General features: G+C 44.8%; 1 protein-coding gene across 3 annotated transcripts in view; it reads right to left on the reverse strand.

Moving 5' to 3' along the window:
* The window catches only part of LOC149263210 (glycerophosphodiester phosphodiesterase GDPD6-like), a 334598-nt gene that overhangs the window by 159399 nt on the left and 157959 nt on the right, over nt 1-17240 (reverse strand). For all 3 annotated transcript variants that reach the window (XM_089387371.1, XM_089387374.1, XM_089387378.1), the window contains one exon: nt 13869-14087. In XM_089387371.1, the coding sequence (XP_089243497.1) occupies nt 13869-14087 (219 nt within the window). The remainder of the gene's footprint in view (nt 1-13868; nt 14088-17240) is intronic.

Consider the following 17240-nt stretch of genomic DNA (forward strand, 5'->3'; position numbering starts at 1 on the left):
CAGACCAGTCTCAACCAACCCAAATTCAGCGTCATAGTGAGTACAACTCCAATGGTCCCAGACCAATATCATCCTCCACTGACTCAAAGTCAGTCTCAAAGTATGTACCACTGATCCCAGACCAGTCTCAACCGACCCGAAGTCAGCGTCATAGTATGGTACAACTCCTACCACTGGTCCCAGACCAGTATCATTGATCCCAGATCAATGGAGGTCATCCTAGCGTAGGGAGTACGGTAGTTACAATGATGCGTCCATCGATACTACTATGGTCCCTAACTTCATTTTCCTGCTCATTGATCAGATGAGAGGTACTTCCCATGAGTCCCAGACTGCATGGGTAGGATGCCTCGACAGGAGAACTAATCAATCCTGTCCTCACAGGAGAACACATCAATCCAGGCCTCACAGGAGAACACATCAATCCTGCTACAATCGCCGTGGAGAACACATCAATCCAGGCTGCCATGGAGAACACATCAATCCAGGCCTCACAGGAGAACTAATCATCCTGCTACACAGGAGAGCGAATCATCTTGTTCCACAAGAGAGCGAATCATCTTGTCCCACAAGAGAGCGAATCATCTTGTTCCAGTGTGCACCACCAGGGGAGGGTGAGTCACCCTGTGGTCATATGTTGCTCCAGTAATAACCGCAAGCCCTCAGAGCTCCCAGAGCTCAATGTATGCAACATGCAGGACCCTTGTACAAAGGTTTATTGCCGACTCCAAGTCGTTTTGGAAAATCACAGATTAGATCTTTCCTCGGGGCTTTGACAAGGTGTATCAACCTATACATCATCTTAATGTGATGGAGCTTCCTTGCTCATCAACTTACCATATCCCAGATGATGTCTATCTGCTAGAGCAATTGACGAATATGGGATTCCTCAATAATCGAATCCCACCTCTGGTTGTTACAGAGAATCACAGTGGTATCCAATGTAAATCCAAACAGCTCACTAAAGAGCTTTCGCAACCAGACTGCCTCACACGAGGTTATGCTAGCAACAATATATCCTGCTTCGGCGGTGCTCAAAGCTACCGACTTTTGTTTCCTGCTCATCTAGGATATCGAAGCAGATCCCAAGGAGAAACAACACCCAGAAGTGCTCTTACGGTCCTCCACATTGCCTGCCCAGTCAGCATTTGTGTATCCAAATAGTCTCACATCTCTGGCAATGTATCTTAACCCATAAGTGATAGTGCCACGAAGATATCTCAGCAGATTCTTGGCACCAATCCAGTGTATGTGGTGAGGTTCAACCATATGCTGGCTCAACGTGTTGACTGCAAAGCATATATCTGGACGGGAGTTCATTAATAACATTAATGCTCCGACGAGTTGCCGATACTCGGTAGCATTTCGTAAAACAGGTCCAGCAGCACTACCGCTTAACTTCTTGAAGTCAAGCTCCATCGGAGTAGTTACAGGCTTGTAGTCCACCATTCCGAATCTTTCCAATATCTTCACCACATATTTTCCTTGAGACAAGAAAATTTCTCCTGGCTTTTACCACACTTCAAGTCCTAGGAAGTAGTGCATCAGTCCTAGGTCTTTCATTTCAAATTTAGAGGCCAGCTCCCTCTTACATTTGTGAATGAGAGGGTCTGCACCTGTTAGAAAGAGGTCATCCACACACAACACCAGTATGAGAGGCTTGTCATCTTCAACCTTAAAGTAAAGGTTAGGATCGGCTTCACTCCTAGTGAATCCCAGCTTCATCAAGTAGCTATCGATCCTCTCATACCATGCTCGGGGTGCTTGCTTCAACCCATAGAGAGCTTTCTTCAACCTGCATACATGAGATTTTTGATCATAAATCTCAAATCCTTCGGGTTGCTCCACGTAGACCTCTTCTTTGATCGAGCCATGCAAGAACGTAGTCTTGACATCCATCTGATGTAGGTTCCATCCTTGTGAAGCGGCAAGGGCTATGATCGAGCGGACAGGTGCAAATATCTCATCATAGTCTATACCTTCCTTTTGGGAGAAACCTCGAGCAACAAAACAAGCCTTATACTTTTCCGTGCTTCCATCTGCTGCATGCTTTATCTTGTAAAGCCATTTGGAAGTAACAACAGTCTTGTCCTGGGGTCTGGGAACTACTTCCCAAACATCATTCTTTATGATAGACTCATATTCTTCGGTCATAGCATCCTTCCATACTTGATGCTTGACGGCATCTGAGAATGACGAAGGCTCATTTTGTATGATCGTGCTCATGATGGTCAGGTATCCTTGATACCTATTAAGTTTCTTACTTTGACGGAAGGTTCCTCAGGGTGCAACATGTCCTTTAGCATCATCAAGTATCCCCCTAAGCCATGAAGGCCTCTTCCTAGAAGAGGAAGGCTCATGTGGATGAGAATCTATCAGATCCATGGGTTCTTCTACATCAGGCATTGATTCATCATCCTTTCCTTCTGGTTCCCTGGTGTTGGCTTCTTGAGAGCTCCTCAAAGTCGAAAGATTGTTCACCTTGCGGTGAACTTTTCTTTAGGAGTGTTGGAACCCAATGCTTGATGAGGGCATCAATTTTGTACGTATACGACGGTGATTGTAGTTTCAGCCCATAGAAACATCAGAAGTCTTTGATCATGTAGCATGGCCCAGACAGCTTCCATCATCGTGCGGTTCTTCCTTCCCACCACACCATTCTGCTCAGGAGTATGTGGTGTAGTAGTCTCCCTCTTGATGCCAGCCTCTTTACAAAAATCATGGAACTCATTAGATTCATATTCAGTCCCATTGTCAGTTCTTAAGATCTTGATCTTCTTTTCGGTTTGATTCTCGATTAGGGCTTTGAAGTGTCGGAACCAAGGGAACACTTCATCCTTCTTTTTCAAGAAGTATATCCAGGTCTTTCGAGAATGGTCATCTGTAAAAGTGAGATAATATGAGTATCCTCCCAAGGAGTTCACAGGCATCATACCTGATATGTCTGAGTGAACTAGTTGTAATATATTAGAGGTCCTGCTTTGACTTGAAGGGAATGGTCCCCTTTTGAGATTTCCTTCGGCACATCCCAGAAATACACCTTCTTTCTCTACTTGGAATTCAGGCATCCCTGTCACCATTTGTTTTACACCAAGTAGAGCTTTGTAATGAAGGTGGGCAAACCTCTGATGCCAAAATTCGGACTGAAGAGTTGTGTCACAAGACATGACACCTAGCGGACTTCCATCGACCTGATATGATGAATCAACACTAAACCCAAGAGTAAAGGCATTTCCATATACATACCTTGCCATTGCTTAAGGTTACCTTGTGGCCTTTGTCTTCCATTGCCGAGATGGACATTAGGTTCTTTTTGAGGTCAGGTGCATTTAATACATCCTGGAATTTCTGGCCTTCTTGAATGCTTGTCCTCTTCCTTGATTCCCAACTCTCCTCTTACCTTTGCTGTTGAATTTGTCATTCCTTTGATTGCCATCAGAGGGATTTTGATCATCGTCCTAGAGTGAGTCCTTTCTATCAGGACACTCCCTTGCATAGTGACTTGCTTTATCGCAAATGTAACATCGTCATTTTCTTCTAGCTTTAGGTCCAGCCTTTCCTTTTGATTTAGTCCCGGAATTATTTCTTTTCTTTGCATGAAAAGAAAAGGCAGCAGGAGGACCTTTAGGCATGGGCGTTTTTTACACTTCTTCCCTTGTTTCTTCTTGAATGCATCTAGCCATTAATTCCTTGAAACCAGGAATTACATTATAGTTCAGAAGAGTAGTCCTGAACATATACCATTCAGATGGTAATCCTTCAAGAGTTGTGAGTGCCATTTCTCTGTCAGTAATAGTTTCCCCAATAGATAGGAGATCGTTCTTGATCTCGGTGATTCTTAAGAAGTATGCTCGCATACTTTCATCTTTACCCTTCTTGATTTCCCTCAGCTTATTTCTAAGAAACAAAACCTGATTTGCATCATTAACTTTAAATAAACTCACCAGTCTGTCGTAGATTTCCTTGGAGGTGTCTAGATCAGAGATGTAGGCCACCAAGCGCTTGTCGATAGAGTCCCGGATGATCTTCTTTGTTTTGACTTCTCCATTTTTCCATTTGTTCCAGGCAGCAGCAGATGCATTTGATGAAGGCTCAACAATATTGCCTCTTACATGGTCCAGCACTCCTTGATCTTCAAGGGTTAGATCGATAGACATCTTTCATCCGTGATAGTCAGCTTTCTCACGGAGCTTGTCTTCGGCAGGAAAGAGTGTTGAGGACCCCATAGTTCTTTTAGGATAGCCTTGCCAATCTTCTCTTCAATGATTTCTCTTGCTCTTGCTCGGGCTTTGTCTTCACCTCAGCTCCGATACCATGTTAAGTTATGGTATGTTCTATGCTTATAACAATTTACGTCTTTTTCTTATTATATTCCACCGATTAGCAATCACATGTACATAAAGTAAAGTGCAGATAGAACATTAAACGATCGACAGAAAACAAGCCAAGACAAGAGACACAAGATGTGGCGGCTAGCCAGGGACAAACCCCACAATGTGTGGGGAAACCCTTTGATCAAATCTTCTTTTATCTTCAATAATTCAGCAGAGAGAAATAGTACAATAAATCTGATTCGTATCAGTAGTAGCAAACCCTAGATCAATAGCATCAGCATTAGCGGCTTCATTATCAAACTAGGGCAGACCATATCTCACAAACCGACAGTCGGATTGACTTCATTCCACCACCAAAAGTTGCGGCTCTCAAAGGAGGTTCAGATGAACCTACAACGCAGTTCCAAAGAAGAGATCTTCTAGGCCACGCAAGTCAATCTTTACTTCTGCAGTTGCAGCTTCAGTTTCAGCAGTTTTCGGCTTCAAACTAGGGCAGTCGATATCTTGCAAACCGTTCGTCGGATTGACTTCATTCCACCACCAAAAGTTGCGGCTTTCAAAGGAGGTTCAGATGAACTTACAGCGCAGTTCCAAAGCCACGCAAGTCAATCTTTACTTCTGCAGTTGCAGCTTCAAATTCAACAGCTTCCGGCTTCACATGTGTGAGAGAGAGAGACCCATTTCAGCGCAGTAGAGAAGAGACTCATATCTGCGCAGTAGAGAGAGAGAGATGTGATGAGATGAGTGAGTCCAAATGAGGAAAAGTCCTCTTATATTTATACACAACGTTGGTGGGTGAATAGATGCGACTGTTGGGCTTCTGAGCCTACATGAGTTGTAGGTTGGCTTGATAATAATTCCATAATCAAAATAAATTCATATCTCCATGAATACTTATCGGAATTGGATGATCTTTATATCAATCCTACACCTCTCGACGAGAGGAATCTAATAAAAATATTATTAGCCATGAATAAGATGACCCACATGAAGTTTTGCCCTGGTTACCAATTTTAACAGCTAGAGTTAGAGGGGTTTTATTCAGTGGCAGCGCAGGGCATTGGGGAACTGTGCAGAACCCCAAGAGGGTGTTTTTCGGGGGTTGGCCATTCCAGGAAAGCTCTCTGGGCTTTTTTGGGTTTCTTGAGTAGAGCCTGAATCCAGAGTTTCAGCTTTTTCCGAGGAGGGGAGCAACCCCAAATCATATTTGTTTTCTAGCGGCAGCAGCAACACAGCGGCAGCATCCACGCAGAGAGGCCATTCTTGTCATTCTGGGAGTATTTTTTCACTTGCCTTGTGCAAGTCGAGGTACCATCTGTCTAATCACCTCTTGTACTCATTTTATTGCTCATTATAATAAAATGGCTTAGAATTTCTCGCTGCATTTCTTGTGTATCTGCTTATATTTCCGGTTTACATTATTATACGTTGTTCCATTGTTATTTTATCACTTTTGGGTTATTATATCATTTGCACATATTTGGTTGGAGTTTTTGTTGGGGTTTGAGGAATATTTTGGGTTAGGAATATTACAGTGGTATCAGAGCATAGATTTGGCTCAGCCTATGGAGCTAGCAATCTATGACACCAGGGGAAAAACCCAACATTTGTTATAGAGGTAGGAGGTACAGAGACACTGGACGTAGGTTGAAGAATACCTACGAGGAGGGAGACTGTGTTCCTATGGTGGATGCAAAACAGGTGGAGCCTGTGGTAGACGCAGAACAAAGAGCCAGTAGTGGATGCAGAACAAATGGCCGACGAGGACGGGAAGAGATTTGTGGATATGCTCCTCAAATCAGTGCAGGATCTATCGAGGCAGGTTGAGGTGATGGGGCAGAGATTCATGGCAGTAGAGGCCAGACAGCGTGAGAGCCCACGAGATTTTCAGATCGGTGAGGGATCAGGTGCATCCCATCACTTGCCAAAGCAGCGTGATACTGCGCAGCAGGTGGCCTCACATGCCCCTACGCGCTCTACCATGCCCACTTTCTTAGGAGCAGACACGGGAGCCGTAGCCCAGCAGGAGGCGGAGCTCGGACATATGGGCGATTATTTTGCAGAGTATCAGGTCTATGGGCAGGAGTTCAGGGAAGCCCTCTCATTCAGAGATTTTGTTTAGCTCCAGTGGGATAGTAGACCCCGCGACCATCACAGAGGGTACCGACATTACCATGATGGTGACACCCACCGTGCAGCGAGTAGATTCCACTTGCCTACGTTTGATGGTTCATCAAACAATTCGGCAAAGTCTTGGGTGGAGAAGCTGGACAATTATTTCTAGCTTAACCAGCTGTCGGAGGCAGAGGCCATCAAGGTGGCAACATTGCATTTGGATGGCGAGGCCCAGGATTGGTGGTTTCACGGGATGGTTACACTCGGGCACTCTACAGTGACGACATATGCGGAGTTTACCAGGAGATTGATGGAGCGATTTGATCGGAGGGATCCAGAGCAGCATTTTGTTGAGTTGACGAGGCTCAAACAGGTAGGGAGCCCAGAGACCTACATTGTCGATTTCTTGAGGGTCTCCGTGATGGTGCCAGACCTCTCCACGGCACGGAGGGTCTATATGTATGTTGAGGGGTTAGCAGAGCCACTTCGGGGTCTAGTCCGATCCACTAGACCAGCTACACTCCAGGACACTATCAGTAGGACCCGGGACTTACAGGATGTCTTACCTAGGACCCAGACACCTTATCCCCAAAGACAGCCTTTTCAGTCTAAGGGGAAGGATGTGAGGATTCCACCTCCGAAGGGGAATCCAGGACGAGTACAGATTGAGGACGATGTCAAGAGAGAGCTGAAGAAGAAGCGGTTGTGCTTCACATGCCAGGAGCTGTGGGCACCGGGACATAGATGTGCTGCTGGCAAAGAACATTTTATTGAGGTCTTCTCTGAGAGCAGTGGAGAAGAGGATGACGAGGATGATGTGGAGGCAAGAGATAGCCATGCCATATAGGGAACTTTGCCACCTCCACTGCCAGTAGTAGGTGGTGCATCTTTTGCATCTACCAGAGGGGCCCTTGCAGCATTGCGAGGATTTCCCAAGTATCTGACGCTATGCGTACGGGGGACAGTACGTGGCCAACGAGTATTAGTTTTGGTGGACAGTGGGGTGACCCACAACTTCATTGATGCCCAGATGGTTGAGCGGAGAGGTATTCAGACAGAGAGTTTTGATGGGTTTTCAGTATTGGTTCCAGGAGATCAGACCATGACGTGTGATTGCTATGTTCCAGAGCTTTCAGTGACGATGGGCACCTACACATTGACCGACCACTTTTTCGTGGTCGATATTCTGGACACCAACATGATATTGGGTGTTCAATGGCTTATTACTCTAGGGAAGGTCACGACGGATTGGAAGACCCTAGAGATGGAGTGGGATGATGAGAAGACAGGGAGGCATGAGAAGATACGGGGACAGCACACATATCCGCCTCAGACTATTTCGGCTCATCAGATGGAGGCAGTCTTCCGGAAGGGAGACATAGAGTGGGCAGTGGAGCTGCGGGCATCAGAGGCAGGGACTATAAGAGAGATAGTACGTCCAGAGATACAGTCCATCCTTGATCGGTATGCCATAGTGTTTGGGGAGATTCTACCAGGATAGCCACCAGATCGGGGGTTTGAGCACACCATTGAGCTTGAGCAAGGCATACAGGCCGTGATCACCACCCCCTATAGGCACCCCAAGGCCTATCGGGATGAGATTGAGCGGGCTATCCAGGAGTTGCTGGCTCTTGGGCACATTCGACCGAGCACGAGTCCTTTTGCTTCTTCTGTAGTGTTGGTGAAGAAGAAGGATGGTACATTGAGGATGTGCATTGACTATAGGGCCCTGAACAAGAAGACCCTGAAGAACAGGTACCCCATACCCAAGATCGATGAGTTGATGGACGAGTTGAGGGGAGCACGATTCTTCTCAAATATTGAGTTGAGATTTGGGTACCATCAGATTTGCATGAGGGAGCAGGACATTCCCAAGACCGCCTTCAGGTGTCACTATGGGCCCTTTGAGTTCTTGGTGATGCCTTTTGGGCTAACCAACGCCTCCGCTACATTTCAGTTATGCATGAATCACATCTTCCGTAGTCACTTGAGGAAGTTTGTGTTGGTATTCTTCGATGACATTCTCATTTACAGCAAGACTTGGGAGGAGCATCTCCAACACATTGAGACGGTATTGTGTATCTTACAGGAGCAGCAGTTCTATGCCAAACTCTCCAAGTGTGAGTTTGGGTTGACAGAGATGTTGTATCTGGGACGTATCATAGGAGTGGACGGAGTAAGGGTCCACGAGGAGAAGATTAGGGCCATTAGAGAATCCGAGAAACATGACGGAACTTCGAGGATTCATTGGCATTTGTACTTACTACCAGAAGTTCGTCAAGGGTTTCTCACAACTTGTTGCACCCTTGACAGATTTGACGAGGAAGGGGGCATTTAGTTGGTTGGATATAGCGCAACGAGCCTTTGACAGGCTCAAGGAGGTTATGAGCGGTTGCCCAGTGCTTGCGTTGCCAGATTTTACGCAACCATTTGTTTTGGAGTGTGATGCAGTGGGAGAGGGGATTGGCGCAGTATTGATGCAGGGAGGTCACCCTATAGCTTTTGAGAGCCGGAAGCTCCTTCCGCATGAGAGGTTGTATTCCATATATGACAAGGAGATGCTGGCCATCATGCATGCATTGGCTAAGTACCGGCAGTATTTGGTGGGTAACAGGTTCAGGGTGAGGACTGATCACAATAGCCTCAAATTCTTTTTGGAGTAGAAGCAGCTACAGGAGAGGCAGTAGAAGTGGATCAGCAAGATCCAAGCATATGACTTTGACATTGAGTATGTCAAGGGTAAGAACAACGTGGTAGCAAATGCTCTTTCACGTAGACCAGCCACGTTGTCTCTTATGAGCTTGGATACAGACTGGAGGGCTCGACTTTTAGTAGAGTACTCCAAGGATAGGTTTGCATGTGAGGTTCTGGATGGGCAGGTGGTAGATGACAGGTACAGGGTGGTCGATGAGATCATCTATTATAGGGACCGGATCTTCTTGACTGAGGGGTCTCAGCTCAAGAAGAAAATACTCTAGGCATCTCATGATTCACCATTGGCAAGACATCAAGGGTTTACCAAAACCTACAGGGCCATTAGGGAGAGGTTCTCATGGAAGGGCCTCAAGGAGGACGTACTCTAGCACATCCGGGATTGCGATGTTTGCCAGAGAAACAAGGGAGAAATGAACCATCCCATGGGATTATTGCAGCCTCTTCCCATTCCGGAGGGGCAATGGGAGAATATTTCGATGGACTCCATCACAGGGTTGCCCATGGTACAAGGCAAGGATTGTATATTTGTCGTCGTTGATCGATTGACAAAGTACGCACATTTTTTTGCCATATCTACACACTATACAACAGCATAGGTGGCCGAGCTGTTCTTCAGAGAGATCTTCAGGCTACATGGTCTTCCTAAGACCATTGTCAGTGATAGGGACAGCCGTTTCATGGGCGGGTTTTGGCAGGAGCTTTTCCGGTTGGTGGGGACAAAGTTGACACCGAGTACCAGTTATCACCCACAGATGGATGGACAGACAAAGATAGTTAACAAGTGGCTGAGGGCTACTTGCTTAACTATGTCAGTGGGCAGCAGTGAGCATGGATGAGGTGGTTGCATTTGGGCGAGTACTGCTAAAATACTTCACATCACATGTCCATTGGTATGTCACCATTTTATGCCTTATATGGGTATCATTCTTTATCTTTTGTTGACGTGATGTTTGGTGATAGCAAGGCTCCTAGAGCCAAGATTTGGATCCAAGAGAGTCAGGATATCCTCCGAGCTCTCAAGGATAACATGGCTACAACACAGAACCAGCAGAAGTTGTATGTCGATAGGGGTCGAGTGGAGAGGCAGTTCGAGGTAGGGGACCTGGTCTACCTACGATTACAGCCATACAAACAGTCGTCACTGAAGCAGAAGGGGGTTGAGAAGCTCAAGCCCCGCTTTTATGGGCCATACAGGGTGATACGCAGGATTGGACAGGTTGCATATGAATTGAAGCTGCCCCAAGGCAGCAAGATTCATAACATTTTTCATATATCATGCCTAAAGAAGGCATTGGGGCAGGAGGTGACAATGACAGATGAGATACCACCCATGGATGATGAGGGGCATTTGGTATTGCAGCCGGAGGCTATCATTGATACCAGGGAGAGGCAACTGCGGATCAGGACGGTTCGGGAATTCTTGGTGAGGTGGAAGAATTTGCTGGATGAGGATGCCACTTGGGAGAGTGAGAAGATCTTGCAGCATCCATCACTTCAGTTGCTTGAGGACAAGCAACATTTTGCCGGGGAGACTGTAATATTCCTAATTAGCCATGGCTAATTGGAATATTCGATTTTGTTCAATTTTTGCCTTCTATAGTTATCTGTAAATAAAAAGTGAGGAAGGGAGACATAACTCACTTTAGAATAAAAAGTCACTTCCTAGGTAGCACAATGTTGTGACTTAAAGGGGAGCCAAAGGGGCCAAAGGGGGACGCAGAACATGAGCCCACACAGACACATGGAGAGACTACGCAAGAGGGAAGAACACGTGGCAAGAGGAGAAGCACGCAGGAGGAGGTGAGCCTAGGGATTGTGAGAGGCAGAGGCTATAAAATAGAGAGGAGCCCCCTCATTTTGGATCATTCAGTTATGTGCATTTTGAGCTAGTCATTTCGACTTATGAGCACGCTGGTTGTTTAACTGGTTTGCAGCACTGTTTAGTGCATTGAGTGTCTCCGTTCGGAGATCTCACCCTTAGCCCCGGGGGACTTCGAGTGCCTGCTTGGGCAAGGTATTTCCATTGGTATTTTAGTAGTAGTTTTATCAGCGTTTCAGCAGCAGTTCATCAACATTTTGGAGGATTGCGCAGCACTTGGAGAGGGACGCAGTTCTTTTTGGTTGCAGTGCTGGATTGGGGATTTGCAGGTGGATTTATGTTGGGAGATTGAGCAGGGGTCCAGCTCTTGTCTCATTGGAGGATTTTTGGCAGGGTTTCAGGCAGTGTTTTAGGCAGAGTTAGAGGGGTTTCCTTCAGTGGCAGCGTAGGGCATTGGGGAACTGCGCAGAACCCCAAGAGGGTGTTTTTTGGGGGTCGGCCATTCCAGGAAAGCTTTCTGGGCTTTTCTGGGTTTCTTGAGTAGAGCCCGAATCCAAAGTTTCAGCTTTTTCCGATGAGGGGAGCAGCCCCAAATCATCATTTGTTTTCTAGCAGCAGCAACAACATCCACACAGAGAGGCCATTCTTGTCATTCTAAGAGTATTTCTTCATTTGCCTTGTGCAAGTCGAGGTGCCATCTGTCTAATCACCTCTTGTACTCATTTTATTGCTCAATATAATAAAATGGCTTAGCATTTCTCGCTGGATTTCTTGTGTATCTACTTATATTTCCGGTTTACATTATTATATGCTATTCCACTATTATTTTATCACTTCTGGGTTATTATATCATTTGCACATATTTGGTTGGAGTTTTCGTGGGGGTTTGAGGAATATTTTGGGTTAGGAATATTACAGATGAAAAGGCTTGCCAGTGGAAGATGCTACATGGCAAGGTAAGCAGGGGTTGCAGCGTCGTAGCTTGCAGTTGCTAGAGGACAAGCAAACACAGGAATGGAGGACTGTAATGTCCTTTTCCAATCCATAAGAGCATGAGAGGTTTTGAGTCATAGCCTATCTTGATCCCATGGGCTATTAACAAGAAAAGAGGGGGTCAACAAAATAAATTAATAAATAATTAAATAAAGGTGGTAAAAAGTCACTTTAGAAAAATAAAGTGACCCATGATTTTTGCTCACGACCCATTGTTTTCGGAGGAGGAAAATATTAGAAAATAGAGAAGGAGGCTTAGGGATACGTGTGAAGACATTATTTTCTGAATTGTCAAGGAGCTCGAGCGGCTTACTGAGTGAGGGAGAAACCCTCGTTATTTCTCAATTTCGGTGTTGAAATATAAACCCTAGCTAGTGGCAATTGGTTTCGGTGGCTATAAAGCCACCCTAGCTGATCATTTGGTTTTGTAGGAGATCGAAGCATCTATCGAGGAGGATGCATATCCATCAGGAGAGAGGCCAAATTATTATCTATCCAAGAGGCTGAGTTCATTTATGCTAGCAGGGAACAAGTCATCATCCCGAAGGGATGAATTGGTTTGTGGAGAAGGCCGAATTACTGCACATCAAAGGGGCCGAGCTAGAAGGCCAAATTATTTTGATTAAGAGGGGCAAATTTCAAGCAAAGTGCAGGTGTGATTTGCCAGATATTAGAGGAGTGAATTACTAGGGACCGAGTAATTAATTTCCATCAATTTTGCCTGGGCCGAGTTGCCATTATTGGAGGAGCAAGTTTCATCCATTTGAGCCAAATTGCTGGAGCAAATTGTTGACTATCCGAAGGGACCAAATTACATTTGTGGAGAGCCAAAAAAATTCAGATGCCAGAGGCCGATTTGTTGTTGAATTGCCAAGGAGGCCGAGTTACCAGAAGGAGTTGCTGATTTATGCAGGGGATGTGACAAATTGAGGAAAGCCGATTTGGAGGCCGAATTGCTATTCTTCCAGGGCCAAGTTTACCAACAGCGTAGGATCCAAGTTTCCTGAGCTTTATGAGGGTGAAATTGTAGGGCTGAGTTGATTCATTGAAGGGCCGAATTTCATCAATAATAGGGCCAAATTGTCCGACTGAAATTCCCTGTGAAAGGACGAATTGTCACAGTATCCAGGGGCAAGCATTTCAGAGATATATTCTCCAGGTTTTTATCCCCTGAATTTATGTAAAATTACTCCAGAATTTTATTAATAAAGAAGTCTGGATTTTTCAACATAATTGAAGTGCTGGCAAATATTACTTGTGCAATGTATCTATGAATCTGGGAAAAATATTTATGGTTTATTTCTTGAAAAATAATTTCTGAAGATTCTAGCCATATACAAATTACAAGGGTTATTACAAACTCTTGGTAGCAGGATGAGTTATTTAGTTCCTCAACTGATACTTTTCTTGAACTTGACAAGTTACATAGTTCTTGGTTTAAAAACTTTTATGACATAATTGCATAATTAACAGGTTAGTGAAGAGAGCACAGGTTAGATCTGTGAAATTTCTTACGAAAACCCTGATATTTAATTGCCATGAAATTTTGTGAAAGATGGTTCATATTATTTATAGAGTAAAATCTCAATGTTGAACAGATCAGCTAGGTTTTGAGTACCATATTTAGTAATACCTATGACCATTCATTTTCGTGTACTAATACTGATTATTTTGGAAAACGTTTCCACAATTTGATATGTCATGAAGCAATCTGGTTATACTGATAATTTATTTAGCATATGCTGTAGTTGATAAATCCATCAGAAGCAAACTGATTGAAGTAAAAATTATGCACGACTCAGTTGAGCCTTCTATCATTTATCTAATTTTGCTCTCATGTATTTGGAATAAGTAATCAGAAAGACAAATAAAAGGGGTATAAGGAAGAATACCTTATTTGTGTCTTGTGTGGGAACCGTCACATCGTCAATCAAGAGTATCTTGGGAGAATTTGTAAAATTAGAAACATAGACAAGCGAAGTTGGAGCAAAAGATTGAATAAAGATGGGTTGCTTTAACCAATCACTTGACAAGTATTCTCCTTTGTATCCATAACTCAATAATGTCTCCATAAATTTATCTTCAAATCTTTTCCCATTAGGCCATTTTACCTGTCATGACACTGAAATTATTAACTTGGAATGCCTAAATAGAATTCCAATTAATATATAATCACATATCAAGGAATTTTAAGATGGGAAACAATAAATGCATGCATTTTAACATAAAATATGTCAGCAAGAGTACACTACCGAATATACTTTCTTATTGTATTTCTACAACATGGCTGTAGTTTCCCCATAACCATCCTATCTAACTGTCATATCCCCCGATAATGTGGATCAAAGATTTTTGGAAATAATACCCCAATGTCATCCCATTGGATAATGACAACTGCACCTATAAGTAGAGCTGTAAGTCTGCTTGCACATCAAAGTCTGGACATTCTTTTTAGTTATATTGTGCAATCCATGAATCAGAGTTGCTATATAAAACAAGAGGAAGATAGCATAGACTCAAATGAGATCCAGTAATCTCTCACCAACCATAATCTTGTATGTGTTATCCATTAAGTACATGTACGTTATTCAGAAAATACATGATTTAATTAAAACATCACCATTTCAAGAATATAATTCAGGTAAACTCAATATGTGGGCAAGCTCCATGTTTGAAGGAACTAACACAATTTGAAGTGAGATTCTTCTTGTTGCTTTTTGGGACAGTTCAGTTTGAGGTTCAGCCTTTTCATAGTGATATTTGTTACCCACCACTAGTGGGTGACCCCATAGGAGAAATGTTTCTCCTAGATTTGTCTTCAGCGAGCAGCCCCTGACAGCCACCAGTGTAGCTGATATTGTGCCAGTTGATTTCCGCTCCCTAAGCCAGTCATATGTCCCCTCACCCATTTGTCAAGAGCATATGTTTGAAGGTGGGCCATCCGATCCTAAAAGTATGTCTTTAATTGTGCAGTCGGGTGCTTACACTTATTTTTCTTGGGCACACTTTGTCATGTCCCTTCTCAAAAACATTAGTAACAGGGTGCAGCTGCACAGTTTTGGCACATTCGATATGCTTGGAGGGAAATCGAATGGGTGGATGGAGGGACCCTCATGTGGCTAAGGAGGCCCAAGGAGATATAAGGAGAGATCAGCTCTCATTTTCGACCATCTTTGACATTTGCAAACACACACTCATTTGTACGCTTTGCTGTTTAGCAAGACTACCCGTTGTTTAGCCACGAATCTCTCACGCGGGAGATTCAACCTCTACTTCGGGGGACTATCTGTGCCCGCCCTAGGATGGTTGTTCTGCAGGAGTTTTCAGGAGTCCGGCGCAGCAACACACATCAGTAACCAGCACAGAGAGGGAAGTGCGTATTTCTGGGCAGTCAGGAATCACGGAAAGGGAGTTGGAGACCAGTAGGGATCTCATTGCTTGTCGGGAGGTCAGGGAGCTGAGGTAGCAGCATAGTGTAGGCATTTTTGCTGGAGTTTTAAGCTAGCTGAGCCAGCATACCAGCAATTCGCATTTCTGAGCAGAGGGATAGCGTAGAGGCCACCCAGTAGAATTTCGTGGTGTTTGGGAGTAGCTGATCCGGGCCAAGAGTTATCCAGGAAGTTAGGAGTTGGATAGCAGGGGTGAACCCAACATTTTGGAGGAGCTTGCAGAGGGATTTGCAGGCAGTTTCCAGCAGGTTGAATTTCGCAGCCATAGTTGGGGTGTGGCTCCAAGGGGGTCGAAAACAAAAGTCAAAACCAACCAAATTCCCTTCTGTGTTTTTCTGGGTTTTGGCCAAGGAGTCCGGGTTAAAAGCATATAGATTTTTAGGCGGTTTTAGTGCACTTTCCATCCAGTCGAAGTTCATTAGCGCAACAGTTTTCTCAGCAGCGCAGTGCAGATTGGCGCAACAGCTGGGCAGCCTTCAGCTCAGCGATTTTCCTACCTGGGTTTGGTCCTACTTGTCCATTGAGACAAGCCCAGGTGCACCATTCCACTATCTATTGTATTTGGCTTGCAGGATTATAATAAAATGGCTCAGAAGTTCTTCATTTGCAGTTTTTTTGTGGGTGCTAGATGAATATTTCGTTTTTGTATTTTGCTGCATAGAATATTTGTTGTTATCACTTGTATTTCCTATTTAGTATCATTATAGTGGTATTAGAGCCTAGTTCTTGGCTCAACTATGGGGAACGTCTCTTATGAGAGAAGGGGACCGCAGAACATCAGCTATCGTAGACAGAGATACAGGAGCAAAGAAAGGGAGTTAGAGATTACTCCAGACACAGAGGACAGAGGGAAAGTAGTAGTAGAAGAGGAGGAAATGATAGAGCCCAAGAGCAGGGAGGAGATGGCTTTTGACAGCCTCCTGAGGGCTTTGAGTGACTTGGCCAAGGGGCACAAAGACATGCTGGAGGAGATCAAGTCACAGAATAGAGAGAGAACCACGCCTAGAGGGTTTCTATGTGGGGAAACTTCTGGGGCCTCTTAGGCATTCGATCTTCCTTCACTAGCAGTGCAGCGCCCTTTAGTCAGTGTGCCGACTCGGGCTACACTACCTTCCTTTGTGCCAATGGCACAAATCGAGCTTGCAAGGGAGGAAGACCCTCCTCAGATGGGAGATTACTTCAGAGAGTGACAGTCTATGGATGAAGACTTTAAAGAAGCCCTCTCCTTCAGAGATTACTGCAAGCTCAAGCAGAGTGAGAAGAACAAGGGGTACGGAGGACAAGGGACCTAGAACTACGAGTTGCATAGAACCATAGGGAGGATGTCTTTCCCTACTTTTGATGGCACTACCAAGTGCACGGCCAGGGCTTGGGTTGAGAAGATGGACACCTACCTCCAACTCAACCAGATGATAGAGGAGGAAGCCATTAAGATGGCCACGCTGCACATGGAGGGGGAAGCCCATGATTGGTGGTTTCATGGCTTGACCACCCTAGGGCATGCCCAAATAGTTTCTTATGAGGACTTCACCCGGAGGGTGGTGGAGTGATTTGATCAGAGGGATATAGAGGCTTATTTTAGAGAGTTGACGCAACTATGCCAAACAAGCAACCCAGAGTAGTACTTTTCAGATTTTTTGCGGGTGTCAATGATGGTCCCAGATCTATCTGAGGCAAGGAGGGTGTATACCTTCATTGAGAGTTTGCTTGAGCCCCAGCGTGGACTGGTGAAGTCACGCAGACCCTCCACGCTAGAGGAAGCAGTCTTGCATGCCAGAGATCTACAGGGGGCCATCCCCAAGACTAGAGCACCAT

Source organism: Pinus tabuliformis, chromosome 6 (genome assembly GCF_031772625.1).
Source record: "Pinus tabuliformis cultivar Carrire ecotype Pingquan chromosome 6, CPIR1, whole genome shotgun sequence".
Lineage (NCBI taxonomy): Eukaryota > Viridiplantae > Streptophyta > Pinopsida > Pinales > Pinaceae > Pinus > Pinus tabuliformis.